The sequence below is a fragment of the Rhinopithecus bieti genome, unplaced genomic scaffold (genome assembly GCF_001698545.2).
Source record: "Rhinopithecus bieti isolate Rb0 unplaced genomic scaffold, ASM169854v2 scaffold_15838, whole genome shotgun sequence".
Taxonomy (NCBI): domain Eukaryota; kingdom Metazoa; phylum Chordata; class Mammalia; order Primates; family Cercopithecidae; genus Rhinopithecus; species Rhinopithecus bieti.
The window spans coordinates 2,369,779-2,396,565 of record NW_016808928.1 but is presented as its reverse complement, the minus strand read 5'-3'; the positions used below and the strand labels follow the sequence as shown (position 1 = coordinate 2,396,565).

Here is a 26,787-nt window from a genome sequence, read left to right as displayed (position 1 = left end):
GAGCCTTTCCTTTTTTTTTTTTTTTTTTTTTTTTGAGACGGAGTCTTGCTCTGTCACCCAGGCTGCTGTGCAGTGGTGCGATCTCCACTCACTGCAAGCTCCGCTTCCTGGGTTCACGCCATTCTCCTGCCTCCCGAGTAGCTGAGACTACAGGCGCCCGCCACCGCGCCCGGCTAGTTTTTTTTTGTATTTTTTTAGTAGAGACGGGGTTTCACCGTGTTAGCCAGGATGGTCTCGATCTCCTGACCTCGTGATCCACCCGTCTCAGCCTCCCAAAGTGCTGGGATTACAGGCATGAGCCACCGCGCCCAGCTGAGCCATTTCTTTTCTTTTCTTTTTTTTTTTTTTTTTGGAAGGAGTCTCACGCTGTCACCCAGGCTGGAGTGGTGGCGCGATATCCACTCACTGCAAGCTCCGCCTCCTGGGTTTACGCCATTCTCCTGCCTCAGCCTCCCGAGTAGCTGGGACTACAGGCGCCCGCCACCGCGCCCGGCTAGTTTTTTTTTGTATTTTTTTAGTAGAGACGGGGTTTCACCATGTTAGCCAGGATGGTCTCGATCTCCTGACCTCGTGATCCACCCGTCTCGGCCTCCCAAAGTGCTGGGATTACAGGCTTGAGCCACCGCGCCCGGCCGCCATTTCTTAAAATAATCTCCCTCCCTCAAAAACAGTCTGAGGTCATGCCTTCCCATCCATTTCTGTCTCTTTCTATCATTTTAGGTGTACCAATTTCCTGTGCCAGTTTTCTGTTTAGAAAAAGTCTCAGTGATCTTACACAGTATACGTTGTGTGGTCTACATCTCTGATATAATACTGGAATTTCTAATTGTGAAGGTGATTTTTGTGTTTATGGGAAATCAAAACCTGGGGTAGGAGTGGAGCAGACTTTATTCACGTAAACCCTGAAAGTCAGATTCAATGAAGCAACAATTGCAGCATCCCTGGGAGCTGTTGGGAGCCTGGGCGGTCCTCTTCCTTTCCCAGTGGATGGCAGCACCTATCCTGTACGTCACCTGGTGAATATCCGCTTGGCCAACGCACCAGCAGGGACATTCAGATGTGAAGCTGCCCTTACAGAGACTGTCATGGGTCAAAGAAATACACCTTCAAGGAGAGGAGGACAGAGAAGAAAGATAGAACCCAGGTTCTATTAAAACAGTGCAGTAAACACTCTCAGGATTCAGAGAAGGCAGAGAGTTGAAGAGGCTGAAGTAGTCAGGAAGGATTTCAAGGGTAGAGGGTTATTGAAATGGGTGTCAAGGAGGTAGAAATCGGGGGTCAAGGGGTGGGGGTTGGGGATGGGAGGGAGAGAATGATACATTCCAAGCCGCTCAAGTGCACAGAGAGCCAGGAATGATCAGGGAATAGGGACACAGGGAAGTGGAGGGGTGGGCTCAACGGAGGGGGCTGTTTGCCTGAGTGATCTTAGGAAATATTGTTGGGAATGGAATGGGTCAGAAGATACAGGCTTTGAATGTCAGGCAGAAGAACTTAGAAACAATGCTGAAGAAAATGAACAGAGAGAGAAACTGAACCAAGTGGCTAGTTTGCTAATATTCCTCTTCTAAAGCCTCTCTGGTGGCACTGGCATTTGCAATATCAAAACAGAAATGTAAACTCAGAAAGAACATTGTGAAAACAAATGCATGTGATTTATCAGAAGGAGGTTGCTGATTTTCTGGCTAAACTTACGTTGTCACCTGCAGATAGAAATTCTCTAGTATTGCTGCTATGGCAAGGGTTGTAAGAGGAGTGTGGTTCTAAGGGCTGACAGAGTCTCCTTTGCTGCCACATTTGCTGAGCGCCACAGACTATTAGTGTTTTGTTTTGCTCATGAGGCTCCAAGAGCCTCTCTGGATCCTGGGTAAGATAATTATTCAGGCTGCAAAGCCTTTGCCCCAATTCCAGCTGGGATCAATCCAAAGGTAGATGAAGAGCTGCAGAAAATATTGACAGCAGCTGAGACTGCCGTATTGCTAATTCTGGGCATGAGGACGCCGAGGCCGGGCATCCAGACTCCCGTGATTCTACGGTGGCATGGCTGGGGCGAGTCCCACATTGGACATTGGATGTCCTGAACGCCGTTCTGCCCTGCATTACTGCTGCATTTAGGACGAGTCACACACTGGGATGTGGTCCTTCTACTGTCAAGACCCTGCTCAATGTCAGACATTGTATCATCCAGGTGGAGTACAATGCAATCCACTAGCAGCCATAAAACCTTTCAGTATCTTAGCGCATCCCAAACGCTGAGCGAGCAGAGGCATGGGAAGGTGAGCTGGGAGCAGGCGATGGCCTTGGGAGGCCTCTACCCCAGATGCTGCCTGGGTTGGGGCTTCTGTGCCCAAGGTGTGGCTGCACCAGGGCAGGGAGGTCAAAGAGGGTGGTGCAGGGGGTTAGCTGTTGAAGGAAGGGAGGTGACAGGTGCAGCCAGGGATGGAGGAAGGACCGGCTGCGGCAGGTTTGTAGTTTCAGCCAATGACTGATCTGGTGGGGAAGGTCTCAGTTGATCAAGAAGGCTTCCTGGGTCTGCACTGGGAAGGACGCTCTGGTCCTGACCACGTCCGTGGGCTCTCACCTAGAAGGATAGTTATCTTCTAAAATTGTTCAGTGTCACTCAGTAGTGTCAGACACCACAGCCACCTCAACACCACGGATGGCAGGATGAGTTAAGCCCCCTCCAGCTGACTTTCTCATCAGAACCTCGACGGATGTGTGTTTTGTGTTTCTCACTGCCAGGCATGATGCTAGGCATGGCGTGAGGCTGCAGGGATGAGTAAGGCTGTGCCTGCTCTCAGGGGCTCAATGTCTAGCGAGACAGACGGCAGGAGGATAGGTAGGCCGGGGAGGGTGCTCCCGAGGGCAGGGTGCTGCTGGGGGAGGGGAGGCACAGCTGTGGAAACCCCAGAAAACACCAAGCCTCACCCCGAGACATCAGGGAAGTCTCCCTTGGAGCCAGTCACAAGGGCTGCATTCGGGTGAGGTGGCCACGGCAAGGATGGGCAGAAGCTGCTGCACGGTTGCAGAGAGGCCTGTGAGCTCAGAACTGTGGGGCATGGCCCTCGGGGAACTCCAAGGCATGAAATGTATCCCTACATTCATCCCCAAAGCAGCAGAGAGGCAGGTAGTCCAGGCTTCTGTGGACTGTTCCTGTCATACAGTAAAACCTAGAAATCATGAAGCGATGCAGTTTAATGTTCTCAGAGCAACCAACAGCCTCCCCTCCCAATCTTTCTCCCATCTTAGCAATAAGACAGCTGCACTGCAGGCAGGAAGGGAGAATTGTGTGGGCAAATGTTTGTAGTTTGGTCGTATGCACTATATATGACAAAATTTCTTTTTTCCCCCTTTTTCTGAGACAGAGTCTCACTCTGTTGCCCAGGCTGGAGTGCAGTGGCGTGATCTCGGCTCACTGCAACCTCTGCCTCCTGAGTTCAAGCGATTCTCATGCCTCAGCCTTCTGAGTAGCTGGGATTACAGGCATGTGCCACCATGCCTGGCTAATTCTTGTATTTTTAGTAGAGATGGGGTTTCACTATGTTGGCCAGGCTGGTCTGGAACTCCTGACCTCAGGTGATCTGCCCGCCTTGGCCTCCCAAAGTGCTGGGATTATAGGTGTGAGCCACTGCACCCAGCCCAACAAAATTTCTTTTTATTTTTTTGAGACAGGGTCTTTCTCTGTCGCCCAAACGATCCTCCTGCCCCAGCCTCCTCTGTAGCTGGGACCACAGGGATGTGACATTTATATAGTGTTACAAAGGAAAACTTGTTTTCAGAATTACAAAGAAGAGATGGTTGAATATATTAAGAACATATATTGGCAAAGACCAATACCATATGAAATTGGTTTGAAACAGTTCTAAAAATTACACAGACTGATTGATGTTTTGAAAGGTTCCATTAGAATTAGAGTTATTTAAGTGAAAAAGTGAAATTTAACTACTAATATTAATTTATAATAATTTTAATAATTATCAAGCACAAAAGGTAAAATATCAAACCCCAAATAAGGAAACCAACAAAAAATAAAAAATAAAAATAAAATATAAAAAAGAGAAATAAAGAGAAATAAGCATTAATACAGGTAGGGAAAATGGTTTTAGTGAAGTTAAAAATTTAATAAATAAACATCACAAAATCTGAGGGAAAAAAATGATCAGATTTGCTCAATGCATCTGTGTGTTAGAGAAACACTTGTTCTTCAACTTGTAGGATTACCTAAATAAAATGTGTTCATATATATCTGTGCATGTACTGTAGAATAAAGTGAAACATTTAAAAAATAAAAAATCAAAAGTGATTAAAAAAGTCAACACCTGTTGGAGGTCCATTTATCCTTTCCTCACCTGAAACCCCTGCATCCTAATGGACAGCAGCAGGTTGGGGCTTGTGGGTGCTGTGTCTCAGGAACTGAAGCTGACAGTGGCTGTGGAGATTGCCTGTTGCCACTATCCATGTGGGATTTTGTCATCAGCTGGTGATCGTTATAATTCATATCAATTGCATATCATTTTATTTTCTCCTGTGAATTTTATCTGCTTCACGTTAGTAACTCATTCTTGGGTAGGTGTGGAGTCTGCCTAGAAGGTACCTGGTTTGGACTCTCAGATCTCCTCACGCAGCCAGGCTTTGTCACTGAGTGACAGCTCATACCCACAAGTTTGATCCTTGTTCACCGGGAGGTTTCCTTGATAAAATTTCATTTTGGTTTCTTCCTGTCATAATCCCTTAAGATCTCATGGCTGATGTAATTGTTAAATGCTGAGAGGGAAAACTAGGAGAGATTTCCTTGTATAATTCTCCATTTCCCTTGTTTTGCTTGCAGATACACAGAATTAAATGTGACAAAGCTACTGGCATTATTGAGATGGTGATGGATCGATTTACTATTGAAAATGAGGGGACCTACACTGTGCAGATTCATGATGGAAAAGCCAAAAGTCAGTCTTCTCTAGTCCTTATTGGAGATGGTATGCTATATCGAATATTTCCATATGTCCATAAAAGATAATTCAAATGAAATTCTTTTGGAGAGAAGCAAACATGTTTCATATGTATTTTTTTTTTAAATATTGAATTTAGCATTCAGGACTGTGCTGGAAGAGGCTGAGTTTCAAAGGAAAGAATTTCTCAGGAAACAAGGTGAGTCACTGACCTGCTCCCCTGCCCCCAGCATAAAGCAAAGACTTACGATTGGAGTATTTGTCAGAAGCAGATCCTACGTGATCCCAAGCGACCCTAAAGGCTGTTCTAAATGATTAAAGGTTAGGCCAGGCCAGGCATGGTGGCTTACGCTCGTAATCCCAGTACTTTGGGAGGCTGAGGTGGGAGGATTACCAGAGCCTGGGAGTTCAAAACCAGCCTGAGCAACACAAGCAGAACCTGTCTTAAAAAAAAAAAAAAAAAATCAAAAGAAGCTGGGCATGTTGGCGCATGCCTGTAGTCCTAGCTTGATTCCAAGGTGGAAGCTGGAGTGAGCTATGATCACGCCACTGCACTTCAGCCTGGGCAACAGGTGAGACCTTGTCTCAAAAAAAGAAAAAAAAAAAAAAGAAAAGTTAGACCATTGCCATTTCTTAGCACTAGAAATGTGTATAGTTTTCTGTTCTTTGTCCTTTACATGTATTTTGCCTGCATTTTAAAAAATGCTTCTACCTTTAAAAGCCCCAGACTCGTCTGTTTAATGTTCACATTTCCCGTTACTATCTTAAGTCAAAGAAACCATCAGTCTAACCAGGATCTGTGGCTGACTTGCTGACTAACTACTCTCTTCTATACGCTGCTGGGAGGTGGTTCTTCCGATACACTTATTTCTTTTAGGCGCCCCTTTGCATAAAACACTTTAAGAGCCCCATAAAGCATGCACCAGATAAACGCAGGCTTTCCACAATCTGCACCCACCGCTTAACCAGATCTTATTTCCCACCATGGGGACAACTTCCTGGATGGGCCGGACTGATTTCTTCACCTTGCCCCTTCTTGGGCATCCATGCCTGTCTCTGTGGTCTTGTCTCTCTTGAGGTCTTTCCAATCCCAAGTCCAAAGTGGGTCTTCCTATCTCCCTGTGGCCTCCCGCTGTGGCCTTCCCTGACTGTAGGGGCCCTGGCTGTTCCTTTTGCCAGCTCTGAGCCTTTGTGAGGGGCTGGATGTTACCCTGCACTCAGAGGACAGGCCGGCTCTTCCGTTGTTTGTCGAATTCCTAACATTTCTTATGTGGCTGAGCATCTCGTAGATACATGGGGCTTACCAACTGCATGGGAAAGGAACCCACTTTATAGCCATGAGTGATGAAGAAAGCGTGCCTCTAGCTTTAATGTCCAGACAGAATTCAGCATTTTTAATGAAAAAGAATAAAGAATGGAGGTGGAGGAGGCAGGGGCATCATTTGGCTTTGAAATGTAGAGAAGGCAGTAGAGGCTATTCCTATCAACAGGAAATTGTTCATTCTACTTAAAATTGTGGGAGCTTTTAAATTTTCTGACGACAAACAATATATTTTAACTAGATTGCTTTTACAAATACATGTTAACTAGATACAAAGGAAAATGAATACATTTTAGATTCTCAAACATACCCCAAGAGTTTATTCAAATAATATTTTATATATGGGATTTCTATACTTCTTGAGAAAATTAGAATATGAAGTATGAAACATAAAATCAAAACATTCATTTTATTTTCATTGTTTTATTTCTAATAGTCACAAATATTTTATTTTACTTATTTCTACATTATGAACATTTTTTGGCCAACTTTGTAGGATGTATTCATGTATATGAAAGAAGTCAACACATACTTTCCAAATCTGCTTTCTATTTTTGCATTGAATGGCAAAAGGGTATTAGTGTATGACTTATTCCTACATGTATTTTAAATAAAAATGATTAACATTTTAAAAAAACATACATAAACCCATCTTTGATTTTGAATGCTATCTAAAGAAAATGTGTTTTACACAATTGCTAGGTCAAACTGTTATTTCTTCATCTCATGTCTATGCTCTTATTTAAAGATATTTACCGTGTTGTCGAATGTTTGGTTAGACATACTTTGGGAAACAAAATATAATTATTTCAATAGTCTCCTTTCTAAAGAGCAATAGATATGAGATGTCAGTAAGGAGGAGCCATCAGATGGTGTGCTCCTACCAGGAAGCACAGATTCCAGTGGAGAATCAGTGTTAACATGTGTCGACATCCCAGGCCTGAAAACTATCTCAGTTTCATTCTGCACAGCTATTGTCTTCCACCAAAAATGCATTACATAAATATATATAATACATGCTTTTGTATTATATATACACACCATGCGTATATGTGTAGGTATATATATAATAGCTATATATTTATTTGTTTACTTCCTTTTTAAAAAGTTTTTTTTTCCTTTTTTTCCTCCTTAGGCCCTCATTTTGCTGAGCAATTGCACTGGGACGTCACAGAAGAATGTGAAGTTCGACTTGTTTGCAAGGTGAGAAACCTGGTTCTAACAGGGAAACACTAAGTCTCGTTCTGGTTCCTATCAGATGGGCCTTTCAGGGAGCAGCTGTGGCCAAATCTGTGCTGCTGGTGATGAAACGTGTGGTGTCTATGTAACTGCGGATGGGCAGAGTGGCTTTTGGGTCCTGTGGAGTTTTTATTACTTGGACTTTAGTGCTTGTCTTTTCTTCTTCATGAAAAGATTACAGTGTTATGGGATGCAATGGAAGGTTGGATTACAAAAATTTTACTTAAACTATTATTGAGTTTATGAGAAAGCGTGCCCTGGTGAAATACACCTGGAGGTGCTGCTCATACGAGTTCATCAGGAAAGAAAAGGCATGCTTTGGAGACAAGATGCTTTTTTCAGTTTCATTTAACAATGTAGTAATGAAATGTTTTATTACTAAATATAAAAATCTGCTTTTTAAGCAGCAAACCTTCAATTTAATAACTGCCTACTATTTGACTGTCTCAGGATGAGGGGATGGGGGGAAAAGATCAATAATGCATTATTTTTACCCCCAAACTAGTTTCTTATTGTCTACTGGATAAGAGAGAAAAGTAAACAGATAGTTTCAACAAAGAGATGATTCCTGAGCTGCGTGTGCCAAGGGGACTAAGAATTATGCAGGCCAGAGAGTGGGAAAAGATGGTTCCAGGAAGATCCAGCAGCAGGGAGGGACAGAGAAGCAGGGAGGGACAGAGAAGCAGGGAGGGACAGAGAAGCTGAACTATGCACTTAAAAATAAAAACAATAAAAAAAAACCCAAGGCTGATGGGCAAGTGGGGCATTCTCCTGCAGGACCCAGAGGCTGGCCATGGTCTGAGAGGGTGCAGAGCACCTGAGGGCTGTTAGTGCAGTGACATGGGCTGCTTGTTGACAAGGAAGGCTGAAGGTGGCAGGGCTGGAGGACGATGCTTCAGCAGGCTGCTGAGAAAGGGTAACTCCAGCAGGACAGTTTCATATCCACAGAGAGAAGGAGATTTAGGATAAACATCCAGCAGTTAAAACCAGCAGGAGTTGGCAAGTAGCTGGGTGTGGGTGAGAGGGAAGGACCGAGTGGGTGTGATGTTACTTGAGATCAGCACTGTATGGGGAGGGCCAAGTTTTAGGGTTTTGAGAATACATTCAATTTCACAAAGATTTAGTTATATCCGTGGAATGGGCAATAAGGCATAACCAGCTCACAACGGGACATGTGAACCTGGCAGCAATTGGAAAGTCAACTGGAGCATGTGGATTCATGAGATATTGGGTGTGGATTCATGAGATATTGGGAATACTTGGCTGTGGACATGACACAAATCGGTCAAGCTGCCAAAGGACAGCCTTTAGAGACAGGAACATCACAGACAATTGGGGCATTCTGGAAAATTCAGATTGTCAGAGGAGAAGAGGAGAGCAGCTCTGGGATTATTGAGCAGAAACCCTCAGAGAGTTCGGAGGGAAAGCAAATGACTTGGTGGCTGCTGGCAGGGAGGGACTTCAGAGTGAAGCGCTGCATGGCCAGGTGAAGATGGGCAGCTGGAGGAAGTGCTGCGTGGCTGGGTGAGGAGGGGTGGCTGGAGGCAGCATGGCCTGGGTGCTATTGGCAAGGCGGGGTCTCTACGTGGTGGGCTGAGGAGATGAGAGACAAGGGAGAATGTGAGCAGGAGCCCGCTGCCCTCTGAGGTGCTCAGCGGGCCGTGAGGGAGAGAGGGGAGTCAGGGCGGCTTTGTCTTTCTCTCTTTCTGGATGGGGACACTCAATCCTATTTATAGGCAGAGGGGTCAGTAGAAGAGGAGTCACAGGTGAAGGAAAGGGAGGGCATGGGGATGCAGGAGGGGCAGTGCTGACCTGGAGGGTGATGAGACCAGGAGGTCAGCACAGCTGTGCAGGGGGCTGCTTGGCCCCCAGGGCAGCTCCCCGTGAAAGACAATGAGGGGGTGTGGGTGATGCCAAAAACCAGGGCAGAGCAAGCAGCAGATCCACCAGTGTAGCCAGTTGGTTTCACGCTCTTTCCAGGGAAGGTTGAAGGGTGTTGAAGATGAGGAAGGTGGCCCATGGTGGGGTGGGTGGCAGGAGTGGACTGTGATTGCCACTGAAGGAGGCATGACAGGAGCTCCTTATTAAGAATGGAAATCACTGTTGAGTGCACCAATGTGGAGACAGCTCGTAGTGGCCCAAATAGGGGTGCTGGGGTTGATGTTTCCAGATGTGGCCGGTGACCCTGGTGTGAGTCAGGGGATAGACTCATGATCGGGGTCTTGCTGGATGGATGTTGCAAGAAGGGAAGATGGAATAGGAACTTTGGGTCTTGCTTAACTGTAGTTAGTTGGTCAACCAGCTGTCTAAGTTGAGCAGGAAAGTGAGGCCAAGTGGGACAAATGGAGAGGAGGCAGGGCTAAGCCTTGGTGATCTCCACTGGGCCACCTTGGTGGGGACACTGGGGTGTGAACTCGTTGATGCGCGTAAGCGTTGGGTGGGGACCTGCCATGAAGAGGCCTGCAGTGCACTCGGGAGTGGACCTAGACACAGGGATTTGCAGGAGGGTGGGCACGGAGGTTTGGAACTAGGTGGGTGTTGAACACACCCTAGATAGGTGCAGGTTGCTCGTAGAAATTTGTGTGATGAAACGAACCTTTCTTACTATTTTGATCATCCTCCGTATTGGTAATTAATTTGCAATTTGATTTCCTGTTTATATATATATATGTGTGTGGGATAACTAGAGCTAAGGCTTTAATATCAAACACACTCAAGGTTGTGGTAAATTTATTAAATACTTAGATTTTTGGTAGTGAACTTCTTGCACTAGTATGTTTAAAAGGAAGACTCAGAAATGAAAACATTGATAAAAGAAGAGAAGAAGGTTACTTGCAAGGAAGCTGCAAGGGAGGTGGTCTTTAGAAGTCTTTCTCAACAAATGAAAAGCACAATGGATATTTAAAGGGAAGAAACCCATCAGGTGACTGATGATAGCCTATGTACATAGTCCATTTATACTGGAAAAACAACTTTCTCCAATTATTTACCCTATGCAGAAAGGTATATTTCCTCAAAATTTTAGACATCAGCACTGCAAAAATCAGTTCCTTAGGGAGTCAACAACTCAAAGCCCAGAGCAAGTCAGAGTGACTCGGTTATGGTGTCAGTTTATTCTTTGTTGTTGTTGTTGTTGTATAATCTGATGGGATTCGTATATTCTGCCATGCTGAATCTGAATTCTTCCTCGTCCCTCACTCTTCTTGAACCCACATGGATGTGAATGTAGAACTGTCAGACTCGCATAGTCCGATGGGATTCGTATATCCTGCCATGCTGAATACGAACTCCTCCTTGTCCCTCAGACGAATGCCAGAGCATGTGAATTGGAATGCTCACTTATCTTCGGAGTCCACAAAGCTTAGTTTCTAGCCAGTGATTGAATTGTGAGGAATTTCAGTTAAGGGAAGGTCCTCACCTCTAGTGGGCATTTTTTATGTTAAGGTTTCATTTCCTTTGTGTCCCTGTACCTGAAATGTGATGCTGCTAAAAGAGCAGCTGCCAAGCAGCTTTATAGACCCTCATAATATTCTATATTATTTAGAAATCCCTATATATACTGCTTAAGACTTGTCTTTGTTAATGACATTTCATATAGACCAAAAGATCTTTACGCCCTCTAATTTCATGGACTAGAATGACGAGAATCATTTGTCCTTCTGTGAGCAACTGTGAGGACTTAACAACTTTAGAAGCTGGAATTTAGAAATGTGTTTGACGTTATTAGGAGCGACAGCTTTTCCATAAGCCTTCGTCTGAGACCGTCTATAGTAAAAATTAAGGTTTTTTGAGGGGACTCTGTGATTTAAAATTCTAATAGACTTTTTCTCATGAGTCAGAATGATTTACATACTAAACTTAAGATTTCTATTTCATAGGTTGCAAACACCAAGAAAGAAACCGTTTTCAAATGGCTCAAGGATGACGTTCTGTATGAAACGGAGACATTGCCTGACCTGGAGAGGGGAACCTGTCAGCTGCTCATCCCAAAGGTATCAGGCATTGAGTAATACAAGACGAAAGCAAAGCAAAAACGGCACTTTCAAATAACTCGAAATTCTGTATTCCTCTAATTTGCATCCTGAATTTCAGTGGTTTGCAAAGAAAATGTATTAGAGTTTATTACACTTTCTATTGCTGTATTGATTTTACATAAATATGGAATGTGTTTTATTTGTAGTTGTCAAAGAAGGACCATGGTGAATACAAGGCAACCTTGAAAGATGACAGAGGCCAAGATGCGTCCATCCTTGAAATAGCTGGCAAAGGTAAAAGAAAACCTTCTTTGTTCTGCGAACAAAAAGTTCCTTTCACCAACAGGATGCGATGTGTTCTGAAGGCAGGTCTATCTCTAGCCTCAGCTATAGCACACCTTGTTTCTTTAGCGGTAACACTGTACAAGAAAATATATTTGTTCTTTGGTTGCCTTCAGAGTTTTTTCAGTGTTTTAGAATAATGTATATTACTTTGGGTTTATATGAAATGTCATTTTGGTCCATCATCAGAAGCCAAGTAACCCATTACTAATGCAGTTAAAATGATAGAAACACCGAGGCAGTGATTCAGTTAAATGTAGAGTTGGATTTAAGTAAAACGTTCTGGATCCTTGTTTAAAAGTGAAGAGGTTAGAAGGATTTATTGCACACATAAGCCTTTTATGGATAAAGATTGCCATTTTAATGATTCATTTTTCAACTGAATATCACAATTTCCTGTATCGATTTAATTAAACATTGAAAATGCGGCTTTCTGTTAAAATTACATGTCGTAATGGTGCGTATCCCTTCTCATTTTCAGTGTACGACAACATGATTTTGGCAATGAGTAGAGTCTGTGGTAAGTAAATGCCTTTTAATTTTCAAGTCATTTGGGGTGCTGAAATCACTATTTCCTGAGATGGGCAGTCACTGCTGCAAAAGAGGGCACGATGGAGCTGCGGTGGGTGTTCTGTGTGAGGCCCTGGATTGAAGGGCAGGGTGGTGATCTGCTGCCTATGAGGCTTCTTCAAGGACTTCTCACAGTTTTGTCTGGAGTTTGAATTTTACTTTAAGAAACTGTCTGGGCTTCCTGATTAGCCACTTCTTCTATCCTGCCTTAGGTTAACTGGCATGATTGCTTTGTACACAATTGCTGTGAGCGGCTTTGTACACGTGTTGAATAGCCGTAATGAATTTTCAAAACTCTCACTTTGCGTCGTACACGTTACATCATTATGTTATCTTTACAAATAAATGCCCAGAGGTGGGATTGCTGGATCACATGTCAGTTCAGCCTGTTTTTGGAGGAACCTCCACACTGTTTTCCATAATGGCTGTATTAATTTACATGCCACCAACCGTGCACAAGCGTAGCCTTCTCTCCTCGCCAGTATTTTATCTTTTGTCTTTTTGATAATAGCCATTCTAACAGGTATGAGATGATATCTCACTGCAGTTTTAATTTGCATTTCCCTGATGATTAAAGATGTTCAGTATTTTTCAGGTATCTGTTGGCCATTTTTCTGTCTTCTTTTGAGAAATATCTGTTCAGATCCTTTGCCCATTTTTAATGGGTTATTTGTTTTCTTCCTGTGCAGTTCCTTATGGATTTTAAGTATTAGTCCCTTAGCTAATGCATAGCTTGAATATATTTTTTCTCCCAATCCATGGGTTCTTTCTTCATTCTGTCAATTGTTTCCTTTGCTGTGCAGAAGCTTTTTTAGTTTTGTGCAGTCACATTTATTTACTTTTGCTTTTGTTGCCTGTATTTTTGGCATCCTATCCAAGCGATCACTGCCCAGATCAATGGGGTGAAGCATCTCCCCCAAGCTTCCTTCCAGCAGCTTCGCAGTTTCAGGTCTTACGTTTAAGTCTTTTATCCAATTTGAGTGGATTTTCCCTTGTGGCGTAAGTTAAAGCACCAATTTCACTCTTCTGCATGTGGATATTCAGTGTTCCCAGCACCATTTATTAAAGAGACTGTCTTTCCCTATTGTATCTTCTTGGCATCTTTGTTGAAAACCAATTGACCATCAATGTTTAGTTTTATTTCTGGGCTCTTTATGCTGTTCCATTGGCTGATCTGTCTGTTCTCATGTCAATACCATGCTGTTTTGGTTTCTGTAACTATATAATATATTTTGAAATCAAGGAGTGCGATGCCTCCAGCTTTGTTCTTTGTCCTCAAGATTGCTTAGACTATTAGAGGCTTTCCTGATTGCATATGACTTTTAGGATTATTTTTCCTTTTTTTTTTTTTTTGAGATGGAGTCCTTTCCTGTTGCCAGGCTGTAGTGCAGTGGGTCAATCTCAGCTCACTACACCCTCCATCTCCCAGGTTCAAGCAATTTTCCTATCTCAGCCTCCAGAGTAGCTGGGACTACAGGCACGCACCACCATGCCCAGCTAATTTTTTTGTATTTTTAGTAGAGACGGGGTTTCACCACACTGGCCAGGATGGTCTCCATTTCCTGACCGTGTGATCTGCCTGCTGCAGACTCCTCAATTACATGCTTGAACCACTGTGCCTGGCCAACGATTATTTTTCTATTTCTGTGAAAAACAACATTGAAATTTTGATAAGAATTGCATTAAATCTTTAGATTGTTTTGGGTAGTAAAAACGTGGCTTTACTCTTATACTCATGAAATTATTTTGTGTTAAAATATCTCATTATGTGCCCAAGGGTCACTCACGGATAACAGAACTGACCAGAAGGTCTTGAAGAGTGAGTGTGTATAAGGCAAATGTAAAAGGCAGAGTCCTCACTGTGTGCTCGTCACCTCGAGGCAGAGATGCAGCCACTGAGAGGACATACACATTATGTTGGGAGTTGGATAGGGACAGAGGGGACAGGCCCAGAACTTCCCACATCACTAGGGAACCTTTATTGTCATGGGAAACCAGACACCGTGGGCCGTAGTCTCTCCCTGACATATCAGAATGAAAGAAGTGGAAGCCACGTTGTCAACACACTCACACCCACACACTTACATCCCCACACTCACACAGCAGTCTCACACACACGATTTCCCACTCACACTCATACACACACACACAACCAGTATACCCACACCCGACACACACACACTTATACATGCACTCACACGTGAACTCTCAGACACTGACGCCCACACACTCATACACACACACACATACGCATATGGGCACACACTTATGTGGACTCTCACACACCGATGCATACAGACTCATACACGGGAGCCCTGGGAGGCTGGGAGAGCACTGGGGGAGGCTGATAGAGGCTGGGGAAGCACTGGGAGAGGCTGATGGAGGCTGAGGGAGCACTGAGGGAGGCTGATAGAGGCTGGGGGAGCACTGGGGAGGCTGATAGAGGCTGGAGAAGCACTGGAAGAGGCTGATGGAGGCTGGGGAGCACTGCGGGAGGCTAAAAAAGTCTGGGGAGCACTGGAAGAGGCTGATAGAGGCTGGAGGAACACTGGGGAGGATGGGGAGCACTGGGAGAGGCTGATGGAGGCTGGGGGAGCTGCTTATGGTCTCTGTGGTTTGCTCTCAGGCTGCTCCGACCCTCCCGTGTTCCACCTGGTTAGGGTGGTGTTGGTTTCATGAGTCAGTGTCAGCGAATTTGAGGGGAGGGAAGGGGGTCGGGTGGGGGAATATGGCCCTGCAGTCTGTTAACTTCACCCAGTTCCCAAGCTGTTTTTCAAGTTGTGATTCCTTGAAGGGTGAACTGCTGTCTCCTGGTAGAGGAAACAGAGTCCCACCTGACTGGGGAGGGGAGATGGTGGTCAGGGATCTCTGCTTCTTACAGATTTTCAGTAACCCTCTTGTCTGCAGCCGGCCCAGATGCAGGGACCCTCCGAGTCCTGGGCTCACCCCATTCCCTGGGCACTTCTTGGCTTTCTTAGCCCCGCACAGTTCCCTAGACCTCATGCCCCTCCCCCCACCTCCGGAAGCTCTGGGGATGGGCTCAAAGTCGGCCATTTCCTCCCCTGTTGTCCCTTGGGTTCCTGGGTGCTTTCCTCCCTTGCAGTGGACTAGCGGGGTTTAGGGAGGTGTGGAGGTCCAGGCAGGCAGTACCTCGGCATGACGTGGTGATGCAGCCTCAGGTGGCAGTACTGTGGTGTGACGCTGTGAGGCACCCGCAGGCAGGCAGTACCTCGGTGTGACGCGGTGACGCAGCCGCAAGCGGCAGTACTGTTGTGTGACGCCGTGAGGCAGCCGCAGGCAGGCAGTACGTCGGCGTGACGCCGTGACGCAGCCGCAGGCGGCAGTACCTCAGCATGACGCGGTGATGCAGCCGCAGGCGGCAGTACCGTGGTGTGACGCTGTGACGCAGCCGCAGGCAGGCAGTACGTCGGCATGACGCTGTGACGCAGCCGCAGGTGGCAGTACTATGGTGTGAGGCGGTGACACAGCCGCAGGCGGCAGTACCGCGAGGTGACGCGGTGACGCAGTCGCAGGCGGCGGTACTATGGTGAGACGTGGTGACGCAGCCGCAGGCAGGCAGTACTATGGTGTGACGCGGTGACGTAGCAGCAGGCGGCAGTACTATGGTGAGACGCGGTGACGCAGCCTCAGGCAGGCAGTGCCCTGGCGTGACGCGGTGACGCAGCCGCAGGCAGGCAGCACTCTGGCGAGACGCGGTGACGCAGCCGCAGAGAGCTTCACGCACGATCTCTTCATTCTTCCCCAACTCTGTCACGGAAGGGGTCTTTATTTATTTAGTTTTGGTTGATGTTCTTTCTTTCCTCATGTGCATTTAAGGATAAAAGGAAAACAAAGAGCTTTGCTATCACAAGCGTTTTTATTTTGGTTTTATTTCTTTGCATAGTTGGAGTCACAAACAGCGTTCATTTTTTGTTTTTTCCTCCACATATTTTATAATAATTTTCTTTGTTTTATATAGATGTGACATTCACATTAACTTTTGAAAATAATTACTTATTGTTTCATGAATCACAATATCATGGTTTGAGCTCTTTTCTGTTGAGAAATTAATGATTTTTCGTTACTTTAAATAATTGTACAATGCACATCTTTGGGCAAGAAAAGGCTCTTTCAATATTTAGGAATATGTTCTTTGAGTGAACTCCTAGAAGCACAATAACTATGTAGAAAACTAAGAATAATTTTAATATAATATAAATTTCAAGTTGCTTACTAAAATGAAAAAATACTATTTAAAATCGCTGTTTGCTACAATATCCTCCGCAACAGTTGGTGACCATCTTATTTTCCATTATCTGTGCTAATTATGTAAATCTAGTTTTCTAGGTAACTTTATGTGAATGTAAATTTCCAAAGGTTGAATATCTGATAACAATCTCTACCCAGTTCAGAGCTTCTGCGTTCATCAATGCTACTTCCTTATCTTCTCCTTGCTGACATCTGACCCATAGATCACCTACCTTAATCGAATTAGTCTACATTTTTATTCCAAGCACACTATGTGTGTTCTCGTTTCTTGCATTTTCTTGTGGCCTCTGGGATTTCTTCTGCTTTCCTTCCTCTGACCCAAGCTTCATTGGTCTTGAAGAACCAACCGAGGTGCTCCCATCTCCTGGACTGCCACCTGAAAGAGTCCTGCTAAATCCTTTTGCGGATTTTCTACAATACTTCAGCGTAGGGTCAACTGACATAGCATTTGCCATGCGCTGTTGTTACTTTGCCTCCTTTTCTTAAGCAAAGCTGCTGAGGGGCAGATGCTGAATCTGTTAGACAGTTCTGTGTCTTTCACAGTGTTCCGCAAAGAGCTTTCAGATAATTCTAGCATGGTAAGAGCTTGTTTAATGAATGGATACAGCATAGGAATAAAGTATAAGAATTTGTGGCTGGCCAACTTTATGAGAGACACACGTGTGAACAGGATTGCAGGTGGGGACAGGAGGGCTTGCCGCAGCGACGCCTTCTGTGATCATACAGCAAGCACTCCTTTTCTTAGATCTGAGGATGTTTTATTTTCTGCAGGGAAATCTGCTTCTCCACTGAAGATACTCTGCACCCCAGAAGGAATACGACTTCAGTGTTTCATGAAGTATTTTACAGAAGAAATGAAAGTGAACTGGCAGCACAAGTAAGTGTGACAGCAGCCGATGGAAGCTGTGCTGTAGACGGGGCTGTCCAGGGCGCACAGCTGGGACCAGGCGTTCCCTGGGGAACATCAAGACACTGCCATTTCCTCTCAAAATTTTATAATTTTAAGCAATGATGACAACTTTTAGCTCAGGGAAGGGATCCCTCACGGCAGTGGGGAGGACGTGGAAGAAGGAGGCAGAGGTGAAATTCCTGACAGTGTTACAGACAAATTTCTCCAATGTCTCAGTCACCAAAGGTGGCTTTGCTAGTAACACATTTTCTCTGGAAGCGAACAGAGAGCTGAGGCAGAACTAATAAATAATGTGTAGAAACCAGACTCCAAATTTCCAGTCTGTTGGATTCCCACTAGATTTGATTAAAAGTAAAAGGACCAAAACAAGCCCAATCATTAAAATTAAAAAAGGAAGAGAACAAGACCAAGTCTGAAGACCCAGCAAGGTTTTCTGTATTTCATGCTTCTCTGGGTTGGTACGGGTCACTGAGAAAACTACCAGAGACTTCTCATGCAATCCATAGCACTGGGCAGGTCCCTGCTGCCCTGCCCCAGGCATCTGGTTTCTTCCCAGCCAAAGCACAAGCCAACATCTGAAACAACCAGGCAAACCACTGGCTGAATTGAGGAGTCCCCGAAAACAGGACTCGCATCAGGGTCACCAACCCCTTAGACGTCACCGCAGATAAAAGTGGACTTCAGGTGGGTGGGAAGGACAGACAGAGCAGGGATGGTGGCTTTTTATCGATCTCTTTGCTTTCCAAAGGACAACGTGTTCAGGCCAATTATTTGATGGTGTCAAGGCACCCAAATATTAACGCCCCTAGTATCACTGGTTTGCTTAGGTGACTGTATTTGTAAGTAAACTGAAGTGTTGAAAGCATATATGTTCTTAGCTCTTTTTCCTATTTCAATTTTGATATACTATGCTTTCATCTTGTAATGGAGTCAGTACATCCATGCTTGGAATCTTGCACGTCTTTAAGTTTACTAGTCTGGTATTCAAACTCAAAGGAAGTCCCTATAGATCCCATGTTAAGGGATTTGTTAGGAAAGTGTATTAAAGGCAGGGTCTTTTTTAAAAGGACTGTGATAACAGGAGCTTACAGGACTGGAACTCTGGTGTGTTTTTGTGATATAATTGTTTATCAGGATTTATTTTGTAGGACAATGAGTAAATCTATGTCTCTAGCTGAATCAAACCTTCCCCTGGAAAAGGAGAATTAATCATCAGCATCTTTGAGCTTCCTTGTTATTTACAGCGTATTGTCTTGCTGTAAGTTGTACACAGTTGTAATGTGGGTCCTGTCATCCGTCGTAAACATGTTCATCTTCTGGGAGAGGCCAACCCCCTTTTCAGCCTTGTGTGGTTTGTAGTACAGGCCATGCACTGTGCTGGCTCTGGGGGGTACAGAGATTAAACACACGTCCACACACAGGATTAAACACATGCCCCGTGTATGTGTGTGAACACACAGGAAATGTGTGTGTAGATATAGGTCGTGTTAGTGTTAGCAAGCAGGTACTTTGTGTTACACATTCAACACACGTTATTTTATCTAATCTTCACAAATGCCCTGTAAGTTAGGTATTTACACCCACATTTTATAGATGTGGAAACTGGGGTTCAGGGAGAGAAACATGTCATTTTGTCAGTCACAGCCTACTAAGTGAAAGAGCAGGGATTAGAATGCTGGCTGGTCTGGTTCTAATCAGTGCTCTCCCAAGAAGCTCCAAGCCCATTGGAGGAGATGGGTCCTGGACAGGCAGGCAGATTGGGGCACAGCTCACGCATCTGATTCTTCAGTGACCCTGGATCAGTAGAAAGCATCCCTAGATACAAAAAGGGAAGGAGGTGTTATTGTAAATTCCACAGACTTGTAAAAGTAACATTATTTCTGTTTTCTCTTCCCCAAACAAATTCATTATACAACAAAACAGGCATTTCTTTAGCACCTTTATAACTAAACTATAACTTTAAGACCTTAACTTCTTACTATTTGACTATTAAACAACGTGAAACTATATTAGGTAGCCATTATGTATGATTGTAATTCACTGCTTGATGACTAAATGCGTTCTTACTAGATAGCAACTGGAAAAAAAGAATAATACGAAAATTTGTTGGAAAATTTGTTGAAATATACTTTAGCCATTTAAAGCTAAATAATTCACTTCACAAAACCTATGAAGCCAGGGAATGGAGCTGCCAAAGACTGGTGCTGTGGGTCCTGGAATATTTTGTGTTAATGGGTGACATGGAATCAATAGAGTGCAATGAGAATTTTGTGAAATGCAGACATAAGCAAAGACAATTGTTCTTTAGTTAAAAATGCTGAGTAATACATCAGAGGCTATAGAAGATGTCACTTTAAGGGAAGGTTGGAAATTATTCAACATGAGTTAGAAGCAGGCAAAGAGGAATTCAGCAAAAATGTTCTTCAGAAAAGAGATTTTGTCCTCCTACTCAAAAGTGAGATTAATATATCATCTAGACATGGCTAGATCTCAGATTCTTAACATATTGACCACTGAAGTCTTGAAAGTATCTCAGAAACTAAAGAAATTTCAGTCTCTCTTTCTCTCTCTCTGTCTCTGTTTTTGAGACAGAGTCTTGCTCTGTCACCCAGGCTGGAGTGCAGTGGTGCCATTCTAGCTCATGGTAGCCTTGACTTCCTGGGATCAAGTGATTCTCCTGCCTCAGCCTCCTGAGTAGCTGGGACCACAAGTGCACACCACCGTGCCTGGCTAATTTTTAGATTTTTTGTAGAGACGGGGTCTTGCTATATTTTCCAGGCTGGTCTCTAACTCCTGGGCTCAAGTAATCCTCCTGCCTTGGCTTCTTAAAACCCTGGAATTACAGGCATGAGCCACCTTGCATGCCCCACAGTGTCTTTGTGGCATAAAAATAAGAGCATGCTTCAAACTCCAAATGTGTATTTTAATTCAATTCAGGAAATTTCACACACAGAGCCTGACTTTGTAAATGCTCTCCTAAAATCTCAACTAAATTGAACTAACTGGGAGGAGAGATGCCTGCCTGACACCCCAGACACCTTCCCTGGCACATCTTCGTCCTTATGTCCACAGGGTGGGAGGGGCCATGGCTGGCCGTGTCTCCAGTGGGAAGGGCTGGGCCGGTGATGGGGCCTTCCCTCTGGCCTGGGCGTGGCTTCAGCCTACGTGTGGGCTGCCTTGCAGTCCTGGCCTGTGACAGCTGCAGGGGTGGGAGCTCCAGGTGTGTCCAGTCCCCTCTCAGAAAGCACAGGGCATCTCCCGTTCTCTGCATGTGTTCTGATGTTCACTATTTAGACACTATTAGACACTGATGTTCACTATTTAGCAGTAGCAAAAGGCTGCTGGGTATGTTAAGGTCCCCGCAGGCTGTCCCGTCTTGTGAGGCTCTTCCCGAAGGAGGTCTGCATTCCTCAATGCTGTCTTCTCCAGCCTAGAAGCAAATATTTCCTAGCTTTTGGGAATTTTCCCATTTTATCTACATTTCCCTTCAAAAGGGGAGCAAGATCTAGGTGGAGTTCACTTGAATGTCAGACCGCACTGGGAAGAGCGAAAGTCTGCCTTTCCAGCTCCGACACCACAGTGCTGTTGAAACCTCAGGGCTAACATCAGTAACAACCTTCAGTGGACTCCACGGAAGCACTGCCTCTGAGGCTCCAGCTCTGTTCTTGTGCTTCCATCTACCTGCCTCTGTCAGTCGTTATTATTATTATTTTTTAGTTTTTATTTTCATTCGGAGTCTTGCTCTGTCACCCAGGTTGGAGTGCAGTGGTGTGATCTCGGCTCACTGCAACCTCTGCCTCCTGGGTTCAAGTGATTCTCCCGCCTCAGCCTCCCGAATAGTTGGGATTACAGGCACGTGATACCACACCTGGCCAATTTTTGTATTTTTATTTGAGACCGGGTTTCACCATGTTGGCCAGGCTGGTCTCAAACTCCTGACCTCAGGTGATCCACCCACTTCAGCTTCCCAAAGTGCTGGGATTACAGGTGTGAGCGACCACGCCTGGTCTGTCAGCCATTATTGATCTCAGACTTAGTTTTTAGATTTTTGCACTTGTGTTAGTTCCAACCATTTATTTTACTATATATAATATTCTGTTACAAATATATAATATTTCTAAATCGTTCACTGTGAAATAATTTTAGACTCATAAACAAGTTGGGAAGAAAGTATGGAGTTCCCTTATATCCTCCATCGTCTTCCCCTGAGGTTAACGTCTTGTCTAGCCACCTTATAACCATCAAAACCAGGAGCTGAATGATGATGTAATGCTATTAACTCCGCTACAGACCAGTTCTGGTTGCACCTGTTTTTCCAGGAATGCCCTTTTCCATGTTCTCATGTTGAATCTCAGGTCCCATGTTGCAACCAGGTGTCCTGGCTCCTGGTTTCCCCCTGTCTAGGACAGTTCCTCAGGCTCTCCTTATCTCTCTTGGCATGGGTGCCTTGAAGCCGTCTGTCTGTCACTTTGAAGCATGCCCTCCGTCTGGGTTTACCTGGTGTTTCCCATGATTGGGTTGGTGTCTCAGTTTTAGCTGGAATACAACAAAAGCCATGCTGATATCTGATCACTGGGTTAAGGCAATGTCTGCCCTGTCTCTTCTTGGGAACGTTATTATTTTTCCCTTGGTAATTAGTAAATACTTTAGGACTTGGCAAGTCTCTTGTCCCTCTGCAGACCTGTGTGCTGAGATTTGAGGTTCAGCAGTGAATCTGGCCTGCAGCACTGATTTCTGAGGGGCTGGGTGGAGGGTAATTTTCTAGTTCCCTCTTCCTCCTATGTTTGTTCTGCTGGGAGGTGCTGGCCTCTCCTCTGTGTACCTCCTCATTCAGCTGCTTGGCTGTATCCGTTTGGACTCAGGGATGCTGATTTTATGTTGTGAGCTGTGACTTTGCTCAAATTGTTCCAGCTCTGGCCTTTGGGAGCTCCTTCTGGTTGTCACCTGCTTGCTCCAGCATGCGTACCTGTGTCTTCTTAGCAGCAGTGCCTTATTTTCTGGGTCCGTAAAACATTCCCAACTCGTCTTGTATTTTCTGCCCCAGTTCTACAATCCCAGAAGCCCTGGCTCCTGGACCAAGGGTGGCATCAGAGACTGTCAATGTCTCAGGGAGCCGCAGGTCTTACACGCTCTGGAGACAGGACTGGGTGACATGTGGGTGCACGCGGAGGCACACACTTGTACATCCATGTCCACTTCTGCATCTCACCGTCTGTGTACTAGAATCTGATAGGATCCCAGTCCAGTCCAACTCCACAGGCTTCATTCAAGCCTTGCCCCTTTCCTGAGCTGTAACTCGGTTCCCCAGGGAGAAGCCTGGCTATCATCTATTGTTTTTTTTTTTTTTCTTCCCAATCCTAGTATTTACATCAAGCAGTTTCAGAATTAGTAACTCATATCTCTGTGAGAAAGAAATGTGCAAACTAGAGTTCAGTGTTTCCTGCAATTAATTGCTTTCATCTTTAGCCATGCAGTATCAAATCAAAATATGGCTTTCCAAAGCTGCTGTATTTCTTTGTGTTCTGGGTGATAAGCAATTCATTTGCGACATAGTTACGTTCGTTTGTTACTGTTCGTATTTTCTTTTGGGGTCCCCTTGCTTTCACGCTGATGTTCCTCATCTATTTTGGGAAATGTGAAAGGCAGTGTGGTTGCAAGAGTCTGAGCTACAGAACTGGAGCCCAGACCTTCTCTCCTCCTCCCTGCTCACCTGCCCCCATGCCCTTTACCTGTCTCCTTCCCACCTACCCCGTCACAGGCGACTGAACTGCTGGTTGCTTTTGCACGAAGGAGCAGAAACGTGTGCTTTCTTCTATCCTCCACTGTCTTGTATTAATACAAACCATTTTCACTTTAGTTTGGAATGAAGGAATTTGGTCATGTTTTGTAATCAAGTAATATGAAGAAGAGGTTTTGTCATATTTGGCTCATTTATGTCTCAAACAACAATAATAATACTTTTAAAATCCCTGTATGTCTAAGTCATTGTCTAGGTAAGACAACAGTTATAATTCAGCAACCAGATAGTCAAAGAAATGAACAGCTATTTTTGAGCACTAGGACGTGTTTGGCCCTCTTTTAAGTTGCTCATTCAGGGGAAGCCAAATGAGAGGGCGTGGGGTCTAGGGTGAGACCCTGAAGCTGGGAGTAGGAAGCTGGAAACCAGCATTTGCCCTCAAGGTGAGCAGCCAGGGTTGCAGACATCAGGGACAGCAGGAGCCTCTGCTAATGGCTGTCCATGTTCTGTGAGTGACTTTGTCTGAGTCATATTGAGGGAACAGACTTAGAACCCAGTCCAAGAGAAGTGTGTGTGATGCAAGAGAAGCCAGGGTCAGAACACCAACATGGGCAGCTCGAGGCTGGGATTGGGGTTTAAGCAGGCTCCTGATCCCAGGCTCACGGCTACCTTTCTGCAGCTGCAGCTCAGGGAAGGGTAGTGTCCCAGCTGCAGGCTGTGGGGTCCTGGCTCAGGGCATCTTGCATGCGTGCATGTTTACCCAGATCCTGGGGTGGCAGCGGAGGCCGCAGCTGTGACGAAGGAGGTGGGGCCAGGAGCATGTGGGTTCCGAGAAGGGCACCAAGTGGGCCAGTGGGTGATCTGGTGGTCAGTGGACACCATTCCTTCTTTACAGTGGTTTTTACCCTTTGTCACTGGCTGAGATTTAGGTTCAAGTGTTCCTTCCCCAAATTGTGTGGCTGTTGTAAAGAATCTCTCATTGAAGTAGAGGGTCACTTTTTAAAAGTGAAACTTGAATGATAAGTCACTCCAAAGGCCTAGGGCCATCAATGTGAGGCCAGTGAAGCAATTGTTTGCAGTGGGGCCCTTGTCTTCACTGCTGCCAAGCCAGTGTGTCCAGTTACACCAAAGTCAGGAGGCCGGTTGGACACATTTACAGCTATTTTATGAATGCTTGTGTGAAGGTGTACCTTTTTCCCTTGTCACCTATATCAAAATAAAATTATCTTTCTTTTGTCTATAAGCAAGTTGCTAATTGTGTGAGTAGAACGGATCACCATTGGGATGGGACATAGTCCAGCAGAACATAAACGCCGCAAAGGCTAAAATGCCACCACCTAATGAAGCGTTTGCAAGGTGACTTAGCGGCCCAGTGAATTTCACCTGTTGGACAAAGCTGTGTACGACGTGGCTGATACGGTGGAAACTTCACTAGCTTTTCTTCATGGCTCCGAATCTAAACAGTGAGATTTCGGGGCTGTTTACAGTTTTACCCCGTGGAAGAAATTCTAGTCTCTCTCTCTTTCTCACATACACACAAACACACATACACATACACAGAGCAGAGGTTTGAACATCTTCGTCTATACATCTAGGATGCAACAGTGTTGGCGCATAATTTAGCTCTTTGAAGAAGACATATTTGAGTTAATGGAGATCAAGAAAACGTTGTCTTCTCCCTAACACCCATGTGGTGTGTGGGAGGTTGAGCTCACACAGGGGGATGAGCTCACACAGGGCGGCAGCGATTGTTGCGTCCTCTCGGTGAGACTGACCAGCGTCAGCACAAACACAGCGTTTGGTGCAGGATTCAAGACACCAGGCATGACAAAAATCGTCCCCTTACCCACAAGCAGGGAGCTCATCACAAGTCCCCAAGCAGCATCCAGGCTTTGCAGGGCAGGGAAGCAGGGTGGGGCCAAGCAGGACTGAGGGCCTTATTGATGTGTGGAGTCTCAGGCTGGAATCCTGCCCCATGAGTCTTTGTGTGTGCAGGAAGCACGTATAGCCAAGTTGGCAGTGCCTGGTTGTGTGTGTGTGTGCGCGCGCATTTGTTAGAACTTTGACCCTCATCAGTTCCAACAAGAGAAGGTGACAAGATGACTAAGGCCCATCGGTGTTGGCAAAACAAGTTTTTCTGACTGACCAGAAGAGTTCCACACCCTTGGTGAACCGTTTCCTTGGATGGGGTACATTTAGTCAATAAACGATTACAGTGGGGTCGGTTCCCCACTGATCTGTAATTTCCAATCCGCTGATTGGTCTGTAAAGTGTTCAGCTGTAAGTGCATATGGGCGGGGGGTGGGGGGATAAAGAAGTCTTTCTTAATCAAGCTGTGATGTCCCGACAGTGTGCCAGTGTCTCTTTACCTTCAGGTCTCTGCACAGATGGGCTTTCTTGCTGCTCCTCGCACGCCAGGGTTTGGGATTGACTGGCTAATCCACTGCTTGGTATATGTTCTTGCAAGGTTTTTCTTTTCTGCAGAGCTGAGAATCACCATGTAAAGTCTAATTTCCCTTTTGTACACAGGGATAAGTAGGTCTGAGTGCTGGAATGGCCCATCAATCACTTTAGTACTGGCGACCTGCTGTGAGCTCACAGGACGGCTGGTGTGGCCACTGATGCTCACCTGCCCTGGGCCACACCACGGATGGAGAACCTGGCGAGTCCGTGTCACCTGGAATGTGAGCGCCAGCCTGCAGCTTGCAAACACGGCACTGTCGGCCTGGCCCTCTCTGGCTCCGGAGTGCTGGGGTCCTGGGGTCCTGGGGTCCTGGGGTCCTGGCCTTATCGCTTCTCCTTCCCTCCCCCGCTCCCCGCGCAGCCCGTGCTGACGGTGGACTGAGAGCAGCTGGGCAGAGCACGGGGCTCTGTTGCGGGCTCAGCCTTTGTGAGGCTCCCGGGTCAGCAACGTACAGAATTCCAGGTGTGGGACTGAGAGAGTCCTGAAGGATTGCCCGGTCCGATTCTCCTGCCTCGTTCCGGGGAGGGTCAGCTCATGGGAAAAGGGAGATAATTAACATATTGTGAAGGACTAAAGGGGTCCCTTTTACATGATGTGCATTCTAACACCATTTTTAAAAGTTTAGATATAAATAAAGTGCTCACACTGCCCTGCCTTCTAAGGCAGCACGAGCTCGTCCCACATCGGCAACAGGGGAGGCCGACCTGATTATTGTAGACAAATGTGTATCAATTATGTTCCAGAGTTGCTTCAATAGATGTTGATCATATCTTCTTGGATTCCTAAAACAACCCCACATGGGCAGCGTTAGATCCTCCCTTCTCTGTCCAGGATCCGAGATGCTAAGTCTCAGGCTGAAGCCAATCTCACAAAACCATCCCTGGGAGCAGCCATTTCGTCCTCTCTGGCTTAGTGTGCACCAGGATCCTGCTGTGCCCTCAGTGAGCTCCCACTTTATATCTGGACAGACTCGATTCTGACACACACTGCCAGCACCACCACCAGAGACCAGGACACA

General features: G+C 45.5%; 1 protein-coding gene across 1 annotated transcript in view; it reads left to right on the top strand.

The window, feature by feature from the left end:
• MYOM2 (myomesin 2) overlaps positions 1-26,787 on the top strand; it is a 100,511-nt gene that overhangs the window by 67,015 nt on the left and 6,709 nt on the right. The window contains 7 exon segments of the mRNA XM_017887852.1: positions 4,826-4,970; positions 5,083-5,142; positions 7,400-7,467; positions 11,382-11,495; positions 11,684-11,771; positions 12,301-12,339; positions 17,430-17,535. Of these exon segments, the coding sequence (XP_017743341.1) occupies positions 4,826-4,970; positions 5,083-5,142; positions 7,400-7,467; positions 11,382-11,495; positions 11,684-11,771; positions 12,301-12,339; positions 17,430-17,535 (620 nt within the window).